General features: G+C 49.7%; 1 protein-coding gene across 1 annotated transcript; it reads right to left on the reverse strand.

The window, feature by feature from the left end:
• Window positions 1–12,678: 12,678 nt before the first annotated feature.
• LOC126641136 (galanin receptor 2b-like) lies at window positions 12,679–15,430 on the reverse strand. Its single transcript, XM_050317530.1, has 2 exons — window positions 14,988–15,430; window positions 12,679–13,783 (listed from the first exon to the last, which is right to left on the reverse strand). Exons 1-2 carry the CDS (start codon window positions 15,359–15,361, stop codon window positions 13,045–13,047), a joined length of 1,113 nt encoding a protein of 370 aa, XP_050173487.1. The 5' UTR covers window positions 15,362–15,430; the 3' UTR covers window positions 12,679–13,044.
• Between the last annotated feature and the right edge of the window lie 302 nt (window positions 15,431–15,732).

Consider the following 15,732-nt stretch of genomic DNA (forward strand, 5'->3'; position numbering starts at 1 on the left):
TCAGGCAGTGTGCCTTACCCCTCTGCAAACAAGCTCCTGCCAGCCCCATCATCAGGGCTGACCTTTAACTTTTCTTTGAGAAAGCTTTTGCCCTTAACTTGAACATTACCACTGTGAGGTAGAGGACTTGCTGCCAATTCAAACACTTTTATATTGCCTTGTAAAAGAAATGCATGCTTTGCCCTCAGTCTGAGGGTAAGCAGCTTCCATTCTCACCTAGGGCTGAGATCCCAGCTTGCAAATGGGGCTTCTCTTTTTTCCTTGGCACAATACGGCAGTATTTAGATGGCTTTAGATGCCAATTGCTCGCCTTCTCCCAGCCTGCCAGACAGGGTGGATGATAAAGGCTCACACGTCACTAGTGGTACTCACTCAGCCACAATTCTCCCTTTCTAACTGTAGTTAATGGGGTTTTAAGCCACTTGGTGAGCATTATTCTGATTTGGTATTGTTCTGGTGCATAACTGATGTTTGGGGACACTCTGGTAGACAGTGCCAATCACAGTGGGGTTATAGAAATAGCTCTCATCGAAGTCATTTGATGTTTTTCACTGCAAGTGGATATTTTATGTAAGAAGACATCAGTAAAAGCTCTGTCCTGCCATCACGTGGCATTAATTAAAGAATCCCTTTTCAGCTTTTCCATTATTTTCTTGAGTTGGCATCAGGCTTATGGCTGTGTGGTTACCTGTGTCCTCCTGGTTCCTTTTGCAAATCCCCCTGTAGCCCTGAGACTTGAGTTTGAAGATTTACAGAAAGTCAGTGTTGGCTGGCCTGAGAGTTACTAGAAAATGTAGGTGAAAGTTTTCTGGGTTTGATGATTAGAGTCTGTTTCTGGGGTTTCTGTTGATTGCCAGGTTCAGTTACTGCTGGGGAGTATTTCAGCACCCTGTGATAGGAACACATTATGACCACTTGCCAAGAGGGAACAGAAATATTTATTACCCTGTCTTTGCTAGTCTCTGCAGCTCCTCAAGGTACTTGTGTTGCTTATAGCAACTTCCTTCCTTCCCACCTATTTTCTAGCTCTTGTTATTTGTTAGACATTGGCTGGGGAGCAGTTAATTCTTAACTGCTTTCATTTTCTCTCCTAGCCAGTCTGTTTGTGAAGTGTTTTCTTGCCCCTTGGTTTTTCATGTTTCCTCAAGTAGTCCTTTCCTGACTGTGGAACTGTGTATTTTTTTAAGCCAACAGTTAAGCAGCCTGAAAAAAAAATATCCAATTATTATATTTTTCTGTTTCACTTATTTCCCCCTGTCGAGTTGGTGCCCATGAGAACTCTGTGCAGAGGGAATGAGTCATGTCTTCTGCATTTCACTTTTTCTACTGTGCTGTTTATATACCTCACACTTCTATGCACCAAAGTGATTGACAGGTCTTCTAAGACTGAACACTGCTCTGTCAAGCTTGAAATGTGATATATAATCTGCTCATGCACATTATAAAGCTTCAATTTAGGAAACTATCTTTGTCTGCTCTTAGGAAGTTCAGGGACATTTGACTTCTGGCAGGCAGAGCATTCCCACTCAGAGCAGCAATTCCCTGTGATGCTGAGGCTGTTCCAGGTGTTGACGGATGGGATCCAAAACTGCATGTGTTATATATACTGCTCAAGAATCTCCTGTTCACTCTGCTGTAAATTAATTAAAGGACACGGTATCTTGGAAAATCCAGTTCTCCCAGCAAAGCCCCTCCCAAGCCAGCTCAGACGAGATGCTGGAGAGCTGCAGTCCTATGATAGTCCTTGCCCAGTCTAAGCAGTTTCCCTGAGGGTGGGACACTGCTGCTCCTGAATGGTGTTAGGGTGTGTGTCGCTGGGCCCAGGGGTGAATGGTCGCTGATGGGATCCACTTGCTTCCCTCAGGTCCATGCCCATCCCCTTGGTCAGCCCTGGTGAGGAAGTTTAAATCTTGGGGACAGTTGCCCCTTGCAACAAGAAAGACATTGAGGAACTCGAGCATGTCCAGAGAAGGGCAACGGAGCTGGGGAAGGCTCTGGAGCACAAGTCTGATGAGGAGATAGCTGAGGAAGCTGAGAGGGCTCAGCCTACAGAAAAGGAGGCTCAGAGGGGACTTTCTCACAAGCTGCCCATTGCCGTGGTGGAGTCACCATCCCTGGAGGCTGTGGCACCTGGGGACGTGGTTTTGTGGTGACCTTGGCAGTGCTGGGTTAATGGTTGGATTTGACAAAGAGGCCTTTTCCAACCTAAAGATTCCAAGCTCTCATCCAGCAGGACTCCACTGCTCCATGGCCCCACTGCACTGGGTCCTGTACACAAGAGCAGCAGCTCGTGATGGTGGGCTGGTTTAAAGGCAAACCAGCAGGAGAAATGCACCCAACTCAAAAGAGATTATAACTCAGAATCACCATTTAATAAAAATAATACAGTAAATACAATTATACAGATGAACAATTGGTTTTAATCCACAAAACCCCAGATGTATAACCCAGCACCCTGGGGCATGAACAGAATGGTGTTCCTTGGCCCCCGTGCTGAGCCCCACGTGGGCCCCCTGAGTCCAAAGTCAAAGGAGAGGAAGAACCTGTTGGGGCGAGTTATGGTCGCAGTCCGGTCAGGAGTGGAGGTCACCGTCCTGTCGAGGTTCTGGTCCTCCTCTGGATCCCACGAGTGGTCCCAGAAGTCCCCAGACCCCAAGATCATAGACAGGTTCGGGTGGCAATGCCCAGCACCTCCCCCAGGTGGGGAGTTCCACAGTGGGTGATTGTGGGTTGTGGGTGTGAGGACAGGAACATCCTCTTATCTCCCAGGCCTCTTAACACCCAGCTTACAGCCTGAGGGGTCAGGTGTGCTCTGGGCAGCTGCTGCAAATGGTCTGTTGTGACCAGTTCCTGGGAAATGACAGAGAGAGTGTAGAATACACAGTCTGGGTTACACCCACACAGTGGTGAACTGGGCCCAGCTGCTCTAACTAGGACAGGTGGAGTCAAGGCTCAGGGGAGAAACTCATGTTGTTTTAACTATGAGCATTTTGCTCTTCCTCTGCTTCAAAATCATCTCTCTGGGAAAGCTTTCTTATTAAAATGTTCAGGGAAATAGGCACAAGTGGCCTTATTTAAAACAGCACCAAAGGTGGGAGAAATTTAAGCTAAAATTGATTTATTCTGGATTTAGCTACTGGCTGGGGCCACAGCCAGCTGGAACTCATCAATAGGAGCAGGAAGGATGTGGATAGGTGGTGTGGGCAGGAAGCTGTACAGGACACAGAATCAGGATTGTGCTGTCTCACACAAAGTCAGGATGAACACATTAGCAGCAGGCTGCGTAGTGTTCTAATATTAGCAAACCTGCAAACAGCTCAGTCTGCAGCCTTGAGCAGGCTGTGCTCTGGCACAGCATCCCCGTGTTGGAGAGGGGCAGGCTGTGCCAGGCTGGGGGGGCAGGGGCTGGCTGCCACTCATGCTGTGGAGAGGGGTGCAGCCCCTTTGCTTAAACTCTCTGCAGCCTGTTCTCAGGGGCAGTGGCACTGACAGGTACTCAGGTGATGTGGGGTGGGAGACCCTTCAGCCTGCTCCATATGGGCCTGGGGCAGGGGTTGTGTATTCCCCACAGGTTCTGCTGCACCAACCAGTGAGGTCTCTCCGTTGTTGTCAGGTGTCTTCTGTTTCTGTTTTTTGGGCAAGAGCAGTTGATGACATGGGTTGAGCACGGGGTGAGGTAATTCTGTTTATGGAGAATATTCTCTAATGGAAAATGTTTCTCATGTGTCAAAGCTGTTGGCATGAACTGACATGTGCCAGTCTGTCAGAGGGCACTGAACAATTTGTGTTTAAATATCCTTTGAAATATGTGCCTTGCTCTGGGAAGGCCTGAACCAGAATCCAGCCCAGCAAATTGGAGCCTGTCCAGAGGACTCCATTTGAATCCTTTTATTGATGCAGTAGTGCAAGTTGCTGCGAACTTCCAGGCAGTCACGGTCCATGACTATAGGGCTGAGAAGATGCTTTTGGCTCTCAGTCTTGCAGGGAGAGTGGTGTCTGGAGGCCCCAGCACAAGGAATGAGTTCAACTATTGTTGGCTTTGCAAAAAAGAGCAATGTCCCATGTTAAACTCTGGCTACTGAGGGGAAGAGGAGCACAGGTGGCATTATTCTTTGAGGTTAACGGTGCTCAGTCCCAGGCAGTGGTAGAAGAAATGGAAGCTGTGGGACCAGCTCTCATCTGCTTGTCTTGATGTTATTGAAGATGAAGTTAAAATCAGTGATTGGAGGAAAAAAATCTGACTCCAGCTTATAGTTCCCTTCCCTACAGCTGCTCCCAGAGCTCTCAATCCTCACTTTCCTAGTGCCAGGACTTGGCTTGGTCTGGTACCCTTAGACCAACCAGGGAGCTGCCTGCTGCAGTAACATCCCACAGTTAGGCACCTGTGGGTGCTTATGGACCTCTTGAGGGGTGGGACAAAGGGTATGTGAGGAGTTCCAGGTGTCTGGGGCACTGATGGGGTTAGACGGGGGTTGCGTGGGAAGGGAGGATGAGGAGAGAGGGACACTGCAAGCTAAAACTGATGCAGGGTACACTTCTGCTGGCATCAGGGCAGGACATTTTTCCTTTCACCATGTGTCTGGTGCTCTCCCAAGCTGGCTTATAAAGCAGAGTAATTGGAACTGTGAAGTGTCCACAGTTCTGACAACAGCAAGGACTGGGTGGCAGCATCCTGTGCTCCCCGCTGGTGTGTGGCAGTGTCCAAGCCACCTCCTCTTCTGCAGAGTGACAGTGGTGCTTGTTGATGCTGCCTGTGGGGACCCCGTGCCAAACATGAACAGCCTGAGGCACTGAATCTGGCAGATCTCCCTCTCTGGACCTCTCTCTGAGGGGCCAGCCCTTGACAAGTGAAGTCAGCCCTCCTTTTTTGTTTTGAGTAGTGGTTGAAGATTAGCCATGGTAGTGGTTGAAGATGATGTGGGGACAATGGCACTAGGCATGGGAGGAACTGTCTGCAGAACAGTCTTAATGATGAGAAGCTGCATGCGAGTAAGGGGAAAAAGTGCTCTGATTCCCTGTGAGACCCAGGGAGCTCCTGGGTGTGCTTGGCTGCATAGTCATTACAGACAGACCTAATGAATCCTGGCTCTTGCCAAAGTCTTGCACTTTGTGACTTGAAGAATTACCTTGGCCACTGAAAGGAGATAATTAGCTCTTCTCTTCTCTTCTTCCCCACCTCCGCCCCCAGCCCTTGCTGCCCTTTTTGTGCCATCCTCTGGACTACTCTGACTCTGATGCTCTCTTGCCTTAAAATAATCTCACCTTTATTCCCTCTGCAGCCCCTTCATCCATCCGTCCATCTTAGAGGAAAGATGCTCTGTCTCTTGAGGGCATTATGTCTGCCCACAGCTCCCCTCCAAGCCTGGTGTTATATTCCCTGGCCTCAGTTTCCTTGAATTCCCCTGGCTATCTGGGGATGGTTTAGCTGTTTCCACTGATGCGTTTTGGGTACGTGGGGAAAACAAAGATGTGACAAACATGGGATTCTGTATATGGTAGTCATGGGGACCTTGAATCTAAACCCGACTCACCCACTGAATGCAATTTTGTTAAAAAATTGTATTTCCTCCCAGAAACATCAAGCCCTGCTATCCCTGGCACAACTTCTTTTTCCATTGACCAGAGCATTATTCATCCAAATGAAATTACTGCTGTCTGAAAGTTGAGTGCTCTTGGTCAGCAAGGAAGGATGGACTTGCTTTAAGAGCCGATGGAGCCATTTATTTATGTGTGCGTTGATCCTCGTTGCTCTGAAGACATCTGGAAGTGCTGTGGCTCCTGTACAGAGGTACAGACTGTACTGTTTTGGTGCCAGGTCATGCTACAGGTTCCTCAATCACAGCATTTACACAAGGGATATATTGGGAGGGTAGAGAAGCAAGCAAGGGAGGATGAAGCCCAGCCCCTGCAGAGGACAGGCTCCATGCTGATCCTGTCTGAAACCTCCAGGACTCACATCTTCTCCTTGACTGCTGCACTTATTAATCTGCCAGGTCCCTATATGAGCAACCCAGCTAATCGATGGTGCGTGTCTGTGCCAATATGTGTGAATTAGTACCAGTCTGTGTCTGACATTACAGGAGAGAGGTGTAATTCTGCTAATTTACAAGTCATTCAGTATCAGCCAGGGAAAGGAAATGATCTTTCACCTGGGAAGGACAGTGTGTGTCCAAATCATCGCAACACAGAGCAAAACCAGAGATCTCTAGGCCGCCCAGGGCGAAACCCCCGATGACAGTGCTGTGTTGAGCTTTGTCCCAGGGACAACCAAAACTCAAGCCCCAGGTTCAGGTGAGCTCCCAGTGCTCCCCTCAGAGTGGGGTGACTCCTGGCTCTGCCAGGGCTCATTGCTGGGGCTGGGGTTGAAATGAGTGCTGTGCTCATCTCTCTGGGTGACTGGGCACATCTCAGGGCATTACTGATCACCCTGGGTGACAGTGAAGTCATCCTGTCTAGCAAGGTGGATCCAGATGAAAAAGGCATTTGAGAAAATTGCTCACTCTCATGCACATCAGGAAGAAATGAGCTCTGTCAAGTTACTCACCACTGTAAGTCATCTGAATAACCTGACAAATGCAATCTCCTTTCCAGCATTTCTGGGTACCACTGGTGCTCTCCAGAAAGCAGCAACTGCAGAGCCTGTTGGGAGCCCAGTATGCACTCTGCTGGGAGGGATGTCATGGTCTCTTTGGACCTCTCAAATTTACAGGATTGTGTACTCTGTGATTTAAACTTTATTTCATGAGCTCATTCACAAATGCAGCAAAATTGGAGTGGGGACTGAGTGAACCAGTCACAGGGGGTGACTGACAGGCATTGCCAGTGACTGCCTGCCATGGAGGGCATGTACTTAACCTAGGGCTTCCCTGGTATGCTGCCTAGAGGGACTGCTGTGGGATGGTGCCTGGGGCCAGGCATTCACCTCTGCTGCTCCTGCCATGTTTCAGGTGGTAGGGCTCTGATTAGCTCCTGGTGACCACATCCCTTGTCCTGAGCCCCTGGGTAGGTACCAACCCTTAGTTCAGCTTAAGGAGGTAGCTGGGAATTGGGACTGTTGTGCTCCTCAGCCTGGCATGCCTTGCAGTGATGAGCTCGTGGTTCTCAGCGCAGGAAATGTGGGTGCATTAAGACCCACTTCCATTTCTTTCCCCTGCTGCTGGCTTCTTCAGAGCAGTCGGTACTGTCCTTGCCTGGAGAATAAGTCTTATCTCCCTTGGAGAGCTGTAAAACTCCCTGTGGAGGACAGGAATCTTCCAGAGATTATGTGCTAAACAGTGCCAGAGCCTCTCTTTGGTGGGCTCCCTGCTTGTTCCAGTAACTCCTTTGCCTGCCAAGTGCTGCTGTGGCCCTTCCCTTCTGGCTCAGGGGCAAAGAACAACTCTGCTGCTGAAATCGCTCCTACATCTCCTTGTTAAGCAAATACGCCCTGGGATTGGAAGAGGATTTCACTTGACCACTCTTCTGCTGCTATGCTGTGCTGGAGGGACCTGTGCTGATGCTGCCTCATGCCACATGCAGGCAGCTGTGGTGCTTGGAGTGGTTTTCTCTGTTTTTGCGAGCCCCAGTGTTAGCCTTGGAGTGGTGAGTTATGCACCACTGCATTCTGCGTGTTATTGTGCCTGCATTTCCTCACCATCAGAGCCCTGCCTGATGTGCTGCTGTGCCTAGGGACTTGGCTGAGTCCTCTGCTGCCCAGAGATTGAATGGCTGTGGCTGAGATTTATCTGCTGAACCCTAATGTGTTATCTGAAGGTTTCTCTTGGAAATATTCTGCTGTTTGTGTTTTTTTTCTTAGTTTTCATTGAATGTATCCAAATGAAATGCGGTGACTTTTCACCACATTTGCATTTATTTCCTTTCAGTCTCTCCCTCTCTCTCCCTTCCCCACCTCTTCCCTCCTCACCTTAAAAGACCTTGCCAGAATGTAACTCCTAGCTCTTCCCAGTGTAGAGAAAGCTGCCTGCTATGGAGGGAGAGGGCGAGTCAAGGTTCTCCCAGCATGGAATGGGAGAGACCCCTGCGTCTCAGAGGTCACTGGTAGAAGCTGCTCTGTAACTGGTGTCTGGTGCCTGGGTGGCAGTGGGTGATGGTCCTTGGACAAGAAGATTTAAGACAGAATGTCCTTTTGGAGTGGATGTAGAAAATTATTTTAACTGACTGCATGAGCCAAGGACAGGACCCATATGTGACTGGACAGATGCTGTGGCATTGTAAAGAAAAAGTGTAATGCCTGTTTGATGAGTATCATTAAAATCTCATGGTAGGATGTTTTTAGGTAGTACAAGCAAAAGCCTAAAAAATAATCTGTGAGGGAAGATTGATTGAACGGGAGTTTTTCTGCTTCTGTCCTCATTCTTTTGAGACTGAAGTGCTCACGTAGAGCAGTCATTGCTGCAGTGATGCAGCAATAGCTTTTCTCCCCCTTCTGTCAGTGAGATGAAGTCCAGGGGCTTTGGTTTGCCGAGAACAGATTAGGCACTAAAAAAAAGTGATGGAAAAGCTGGAGGAGCTCTTCATGGGAAGGTTTTAAGAACAACTGTCAGTGGCTCAGGCATGTGGAGCCAACAGGGGTTTGCTCCTTGTGGTTCTGACTGCAGCTCAGGTACACTAAGCCACCTGCCCCAGTGGTGGCTTATTCAATACAAACAAGGAAGCTGATCAAGCCCTGTTATAACCAGCTTGGTTGTGTTACCCCTTGGGATACCATGCACAGGGGCTACCCTTTGTGCCAGGCCTTTGCTGGCACTTCCCCATGGTTTTGACCAGGCATCTAGTTTAATTTTTATCAGGATTCCCAGAACAGAGGTGCTTCTTGGAGCTCTTTTCACTTCAGATGTTCTGCCTAATCTTGCTCTCTGTCATCTTTAGAAAGAAAAACAAAAACAAGTGAAAACCAGTCAGCAAACAGTCATAAAGTGACTCATGGCCTGTTTTTCACCATTAAGTACAGCATTTTAAATCTTAGAGCTTGTTATTCTCCTGGCTTATTCCCTTCCTAACCAATTTCTGTCCCTTTTTGTCTCTAATGGCTATTAACATGTTTTTTGACATTTCTTTATCTGAGCATGCTCATGATTGAGCTACTGCAGTTCAAGTGTGAATTAACCTAAGCGTGCAAGGTGGGTGGTAAGAGACCATTAGCACCCACCACGTTACTATGGTCACCTATCTGCACATCCTTTTCTGGTGGGAACTGAATTGTGATTGCAAAAAACCTTGGTTCTTTGAGAGAGGAATGTTCTCATAGAGTACTTGTGTGACAGAAGGATAATTCTCCCTCTGCTAATGTGGGAATGACATGGGAGGACCAAAGACGTGGTCCAAACACCCCCTGAAAGGTGGTAACCTGATCTCTCCTGGCAGTGACACACTTGGGCCAGACCACGAAGTGTCATCCTGGCAGCAGAGTCAAGTCTGGGACTAGACTGATTGGTTTGATCCTTCAAACCAAAGAGAGAGAGACATGTAGGCAGAGAGAGAGAGAACCGATGAATGCATGGGCACTTATGGTGGCTGCCCTGGGCTGGGAGTCCTGGCTGGAGGTGGTGGAGGCTGTGCTGGGCAGGTTTGGCAGAGCTGAGGCTGTTTCTCTGCAATTTCAGATTGCTGGTCTTCTGATCCCAGAAGTTCTAGCATAGAGGCACTTTGAGGAGGGATTTTATTCTAAGAGAAAAACCCCTCTGCTGACAAAAGTTCCTCAGACTTCCATTAGGCCCCATGTATCTTTCATTCCTTAAAGAAAAACACTGAATGACCAGAAAACAAGTAGAAATTAACTTTATAGTTGGAAAACCAAGGTGAATCTGCACAGGAATGAGCACAATTATGCACAGATATCCCAGCTGCAGATAGACGAGCACAGACAAGCAGGGGCACCTGTGCTGGCACCTTCAAATACTGATTTGTAACTTTGACTTTAGCCCTTGATGCTTGGAACTGCCCTTTCACAGTTCTGTCTATCCTCCTTGCCAGCTACTCTGGCCTGAGGTTTGCTGGTCATCCCTGCCGTGCCCAGGATAGGTCTCTGCGGTTGCTGGCACCCAGACCCCTGGGACCTGCAGCCCCATATGGGATTCACCCCATAGCTAGCACTCAGACACAGCCCCATGTGGAGCTGCCTGGTGGCCCTGGTGGCTCAGGATGGAACCTCATTCTGCTTGTGAGTGACTTGTTCTCTGGAGAGGTACTTTGAGCCACAGGGGCCGGCAGAGTTTAAGTCTTTGCGTGTGATGCCCTGAGAAAGGAAGTGTCCCCCTCCTCTTTTGAGTCAGTGTCTGATTCAGTTCTGGTTGCTGAGCCAACAGGTAAGTGCCTGCCTGCTGGTAATCAAACCTGTCCTTATGGAGCTCACCTTACTGCAATCACTCCAAACACGGGGGTGGAATTTGGAGGTATTCTGTGAAATACGTGATTACAGAGCACTGGCACCAAACCTGATGACAGCAAGCTTCCCAGCTGCCCCTCTGCGTCCTGCTTGCCCCTGGCCCCTGGCAAGGGTCCCTTCCCTGGTACAGAGGAGCTGAAGCAGCTGGTTTTCTCCAGGGGGAGCAGGTACCTCAGGAACAGAGGAATGGCAGCCACTCAGTAGGTGCAAAAACACCGGTAAGCCCAGCACTGAGCCTCTGTCACAGGAGCTGTAGGTGATACCTACACAACACTTGTGGGTTTCCACACCTATTAAAATCTTTGCATTTGGCCATACTTGCTTGTGTGGTTCTCGTTAGCAAGACAACAGAAGCAAGCAAGCCATGCACCAAGGCACCTGGGGCACCTCTTCTTGTAATTTCCAGAGCTCCCCAAGAAAACTGTGTGTAACCAAGGGTTACTTCGATGGGAACAAATGCAGTTACTTTAGGTGGAACTCTTCCATCCAAATCCCATTTGAAAGTCTCTCCTGGTCTGAGCACACCAGGAACTCTTCTTATGCTGCAAGCTGAATTTTCAGTCAGTTTGGAGAGCTTTTCTGTGTTTAAGAAGACTTAGGTGCTATTTCCTGATGCATCTTCTCCATCTTGCTGACATCTCTTTTGAAATGCTTACTTTTGATCTTTGCATGCCAATGTGGATTTTATTCTGAGAGGAAAAGCTTTTCCTCTATTTGAGCATGTGCAGATGAAGGTCTCCTGTCTGTATGCAGGGTGATTAGAGGCTGTGTGCTTCCCAGGCAGGGATGATACCCCAGGCCCCAACTCCATCCGCCCCACTTTGTCTCCTCCCATCAACTCTCAGGTAACTTCCAGCTCCAGCTTAAAAGCAAAGTGTCTGAAATTGCCCTGAGCAGTTTAACTCAGTGTGCTGGCCTCAGGATTGACCCAGATAACAGGCTTAGGTGAATGAGACTGAGGGACACAATGTTTTCCTCTGGGGGATGCAGTGATGGAGTGAATCCCACAGGAGAACAAATTCAGATAATTCCCTGGAAAATCTGCAGTCACCTTCCTACAGAGAGCAAAAAATCTAAAATGCCTCTCAACATTCATCTTTCCTGTACAGCTGTTTGTGCCTTTGCCAGTGGGACCAGTGAGCAATGGCAGATGCATCCCCATTTGGTAAGTTCTTGCTTGGTGACTCCTGCACAGAAAATTCTCTCTTTTTTTTTTTTTTTTTTTTTTCCCAGGAGAAGTGTTTGGGTAAGAAAGCCCGAGCAGTAACTAGAGCTTTGCTAAAGACCACAACTATAAATTTGATTCAAGCAGAGAAAAATCAAGCTTGATTCCTTAAGGGTGAAGGTGAGGCAGAGAAGGTGTTTGCTGATGAGCTGCAGCAGATGGAGACTGTGTGGCTGGCTGCAGAAGAGTGGTTACCTGCACAAGCATGGTAGCTGCAGAGCTTCACTAACACTAATGAAGGATGGGATGCAAAGGGACTGCTGGAATTGTTTCCTGGAAAACTCGTACCTAGTCATGACCCCAGAGCCTGAACTAGAAACAGCAATCCTTGGTGATCAGCCAGGGGAGAAGTGCCTGCTCTGCGTGAGTGACATTGGTCTTGATGCAGGCATCACATGGTGATGCCACAGAGGACACCTATCAGGAGCCCCAGAGAGCCCCAACTCCTGCCTAGGCCCTTTACAGCCCACCAGACTGCTCAAAACAGAAGGGGAAGCTCCTGTTTCATTAGTAGGGGCTCAGTGGGACTAAAGGACCAGCCTTAGGCAGCAGCTGCTTCCCCTTCTCTTGAGCCCGAGGTTTCCTCTTCTGGGTTTGCTCCTGAGCCAAGTCTGGCAGCGTCAATGCACCCCAGGTTACCACTGCAGGCCCCACTATTGCCTGGATGCAGGAAGTACATTTATTTGCTCTGGGTTAGAAAGATTTCTCTAGTACAGCAGCAACAACCCTTCCCTCACAGAGAGCCCCTGGCCTGCCCCATGTCCCAGAGGAGGACCCAGTCACTGAGAGCAGCACAAAAAGACCAGCACCAAAGCCATCCTTGCAGCCATCCACAGGCTGTGCCAGGTGCTTCCCACACCACCTTTGCACTGCCCTTTTCCCTTGCCATTCTTGCTGTGGGAGCCAGTCTGGTCAGATGGGGCAGTGGGAGGCAGAAGAGACTCTGTGGCACTGTTTTAAATCTGGCCACTTGTGTCTTTTCTCTGAACATTTTAATGAGAAAGCATTCCCAGAGAGAGATGATTTTAAAGCAGAAACAGCTAAATGCACACAGTTAAAACAACATGAGTTTCTCCCCTGAGCCTTGACTCTATCATGAACTGCTGCCCTTGTGCACAGGACCCAGTGCAGTCAGGCCATGGAGCAGTGGAGTTCTGCTGGATGAGAGCCCAGAGAGGAGCTGGTGCTTTAGTCCCTGGAATCCAGGTGGTTTGAGGATCAGGGGTGAGCCTGGGTCAGTTCCTTTCCTCGCATTCAGCATGTGGTGGGGAGATGGCTCAGGAGAACAGTTGGTGCATGGAATGGGAAGAAACGACAAGGGCAGAAGCAGTGTTTAGCAGTTTCTGGCTTGCCTTTCTAGCATCCCCTCTCACCCAGTGGGAAAGAGTGTCCTGAAGTTGGTGACAGAGCTGAGCTGGCAGATGGAGCTTGGCCACTAAGAAATACAAAGGGGCTTGGAGAAACCAGAGGGGACTGCCACAGAGGCTGGGTCCATCTCATACCTTTTATTCTTCTCGTGCATCTGGGACACTTCAGTGGAAGCTGCCCCAAATCCAGGCACAACGTGGGCATTATGCACCACATGTACCTTATTGTGGTGCTTTTTTCTCAAGAGACAGCTGAAAACCTTCTTGAAGCCCTTACGGAAGTGCTTGGACACTAGGGCGTAGATGATGGGGTTGAGGCAGGAGTTGGCATAGGCCATGCAGTGGGAGAGCAGGCGGAAGGCATAGGTGGCCTGGTTGAAGGGGAAGTCTCCATAGAGGTATCGGAGGATGATTACGTGGTAGGGCAGCCAGCACAGGCAGTAAAGGATGGTTACAATGATGACCATCTTGGTTACCTTCCACTTGGCCTTCCTGGACTCTGCCATGTCCTCCAGAGGGTCCACTGCTGTCCACAGGTACTTGATGGTTCTGGTGTAGGAGAGGCTGATGACCAGCACTGGGATAATGTAGCCGAAGGTAAACGTGCTGGTATCCATGACCTTGCGTCTCCACTCCTCCCAACCAGGTATGCAAATGTAGCTGGACTCCCACTCAATCAGGTCGTAGTAGCTTAGGTAGGGCCCAGCAAAGACCACAGAGAGACCCCAGATCACAGCCATGGCTGCCGCTGCGCTGTGGGGGGTCCGCAGCTCCCGGGAGCGCAGCGGATAGCGGATAGCCAGGTACCTGTTCAGGAGAGAAAAGCAGCCAGTGCTGAGGTTTCAGCCAAGCTCTGCCTGGTCACATAAATTCCTGGGACAAGAGAGTGACCCTACATGTTATCTCACACCCTCTTTGACATACAGTCCTGGGTAAAGCAGCTTTTCTCTTTCTAGCAAGGATGCATCTCTCTCTAGCCATAGATGGCTGCCTCCTCCGGGTGTGATGGGGTGGGTTATGTCCCTGAGCTTGAGCACAGAGATCATTCTGTGGAGACAAGGCAGATATCTACTGCTCAGCAGAATCTATCCAGCAGAAGGAGGTCTGAACTGAAGATTTAAGACCCGAGGTAACTTCACTGGGTGATGGGCTGAAGTTTCCTTCTGTCTGCAGGGCTGTGGACCTCTCATTGCAGAGGGCTGTCTGTCCCTGTCTTTTGGTACCTTGAAAGCAAGCACAGGGAGCAACATGGGCCGGGATATATCCCTAGTGCAGTCAGGGCTGGAGCTTATCCTAGTGGGGACCTCTTCTTCAACCTGGACCAGAAGTGTAGGCTTAGTCAGAAGGGCAGCTGGCACAGTTGCCTTACAGAGCCCTTAGGAACAATGTAGGTGACACCAGTCAGGGACCAGCATGTCCTGGGTGACCTCCAAGAAGGGACTGGGCTTGTGATGCGGGTGCCTTTCTGTGCAGAGTGCAGAAGGGCTGGGGGCAGGGCGGGGACAGGAATTGCTCGGTGACAAGTTTTTTTGCTGGGCTGGCAGTCCCTGAGAAATGAGAGGTGTTTACTGCAGGACTGGGGGCTCTCTTGCCTATTTTTATGGCTCCTGCTGTGGTGCCCTGTTGACCTTGCTGCTGCACGTGATGCTTTTCTGAAATGGTGGCTCAGGGACAGTTGTTACTCTCTGAGTGGCATCTCTAAGGCAGAGTTGGGACTCTGTGGGAGTCTGGGGCACAGTGGGGAGCTGATCTTGGGTCTCAAGTGCTCTCAAGTCTCACCTTGGGGAGATCTTTCCTGCAGAAAGATTTGCACTTGAGAGATCTGGAAATGCTTCTTGCAAGTCATTAGGGCAATGAAGACACAGCTGGTCCCCAAACTACCTTTGGCATGGATCGATACCACTGGGGCTTGAATCATCTGCCTAGTGGCGGTGGGCCATGCTCTTCCCGTGCCCTCTGCCCACTCAGACCGCTTTCCTTCTGCAGCCCAAGGGCACCTGTAGATTATTACCTGTCCACAGAGACAGCAGCCAGAGTAAAGCTGCTAGCGTACATGGTGAGGTAGATGAAGAAATGGACAGCCTTGCAGATGAAGGAGCCAAAGACCCATCCCTCAAGGGAGTAGATGGTGGCCTGGAAGGGCACGCAGAAGACGATGAAGAAGAAGTCAGCCAGGCTGAGGTTGAGGATGAAGAGGTTGGTAGTGTTGTGGCCCACCTGACCACTGCGCAGCAGCACAGCCAGCACCAGGCTGTTGCCCACTGTGCCCAGGAGGAAGATGAGGGAGAAGACCACAGGGACAATAACCCTGTCAGGGCTGAACTGGCAATTGTCAGAGGAGTTCCAGTAGGCAGCCAAGTTCATGAAGTCCTCGTACTCCGTCATTCTGTGTCGTGGTGAGACGCAGGAGCCTGGCACAACACAGGGAAAGATGTGAGAGACTGGAGAAACATTGCCTAGCCTGTAAGTTTGGCTGGTGGGCCCACCAGCTCACTGGAGACACAGAGCCCTGTTCTCAAGCTTTGTGACCCACAGCCTTTATTGCTGATTCCTCTGGACACTGCTGCCTGGAGGACAGGTAGACTTGGTTGGGGGCAAGAGGTGTCCTTCTTCCCTGTTCTGTCCCTGAAATGAAGCCACAGCCCATGTTCAGATGCTGTCTTGGACTGATGATGCTGGATGTGAGGTTTAGGGGAGAGAGGAGGATGGCATCTGTCCCCAGCTTTCTCCTCTGTGGGAGAATGAAGCCAAGATTT

This window comes from Myiozetetes cayanensis, unplaced genomic scaffold (genome assembly GCF_022539395.1).
Source record: "Myiozetetes cayanensis isolate MyiCay16 unplaced genomic scaffold, myiCay2020 scf20-37, whole genome shotgun sequence".
In the NCBI taxonomy this organism is placed as follows: domain Eukaryota; kingdom Metazoa; phylum Chordata; class Aves; order Passeriformes; family Tyrannidae; genus Myiozetetes; species Myiozetetes cayanensis.

Bases quoted from the DNA above. Each gene is read 5' to 3' on its own strand.
- LOC126641136 (XM_050317530.1), bottom strand. From the start codon at position 15,361: ATGACGGAGTACGAGGACTTCATGAACTTGGCTGCCTACTGGAACTCC. The intron at 13,784-14,987 runs GTAATAATCTAC...TCTCCTGAACAG, and splicing joins GCTGCTGTCTCTGTGGACAG to GTACCTGGCTATCCGCTATC.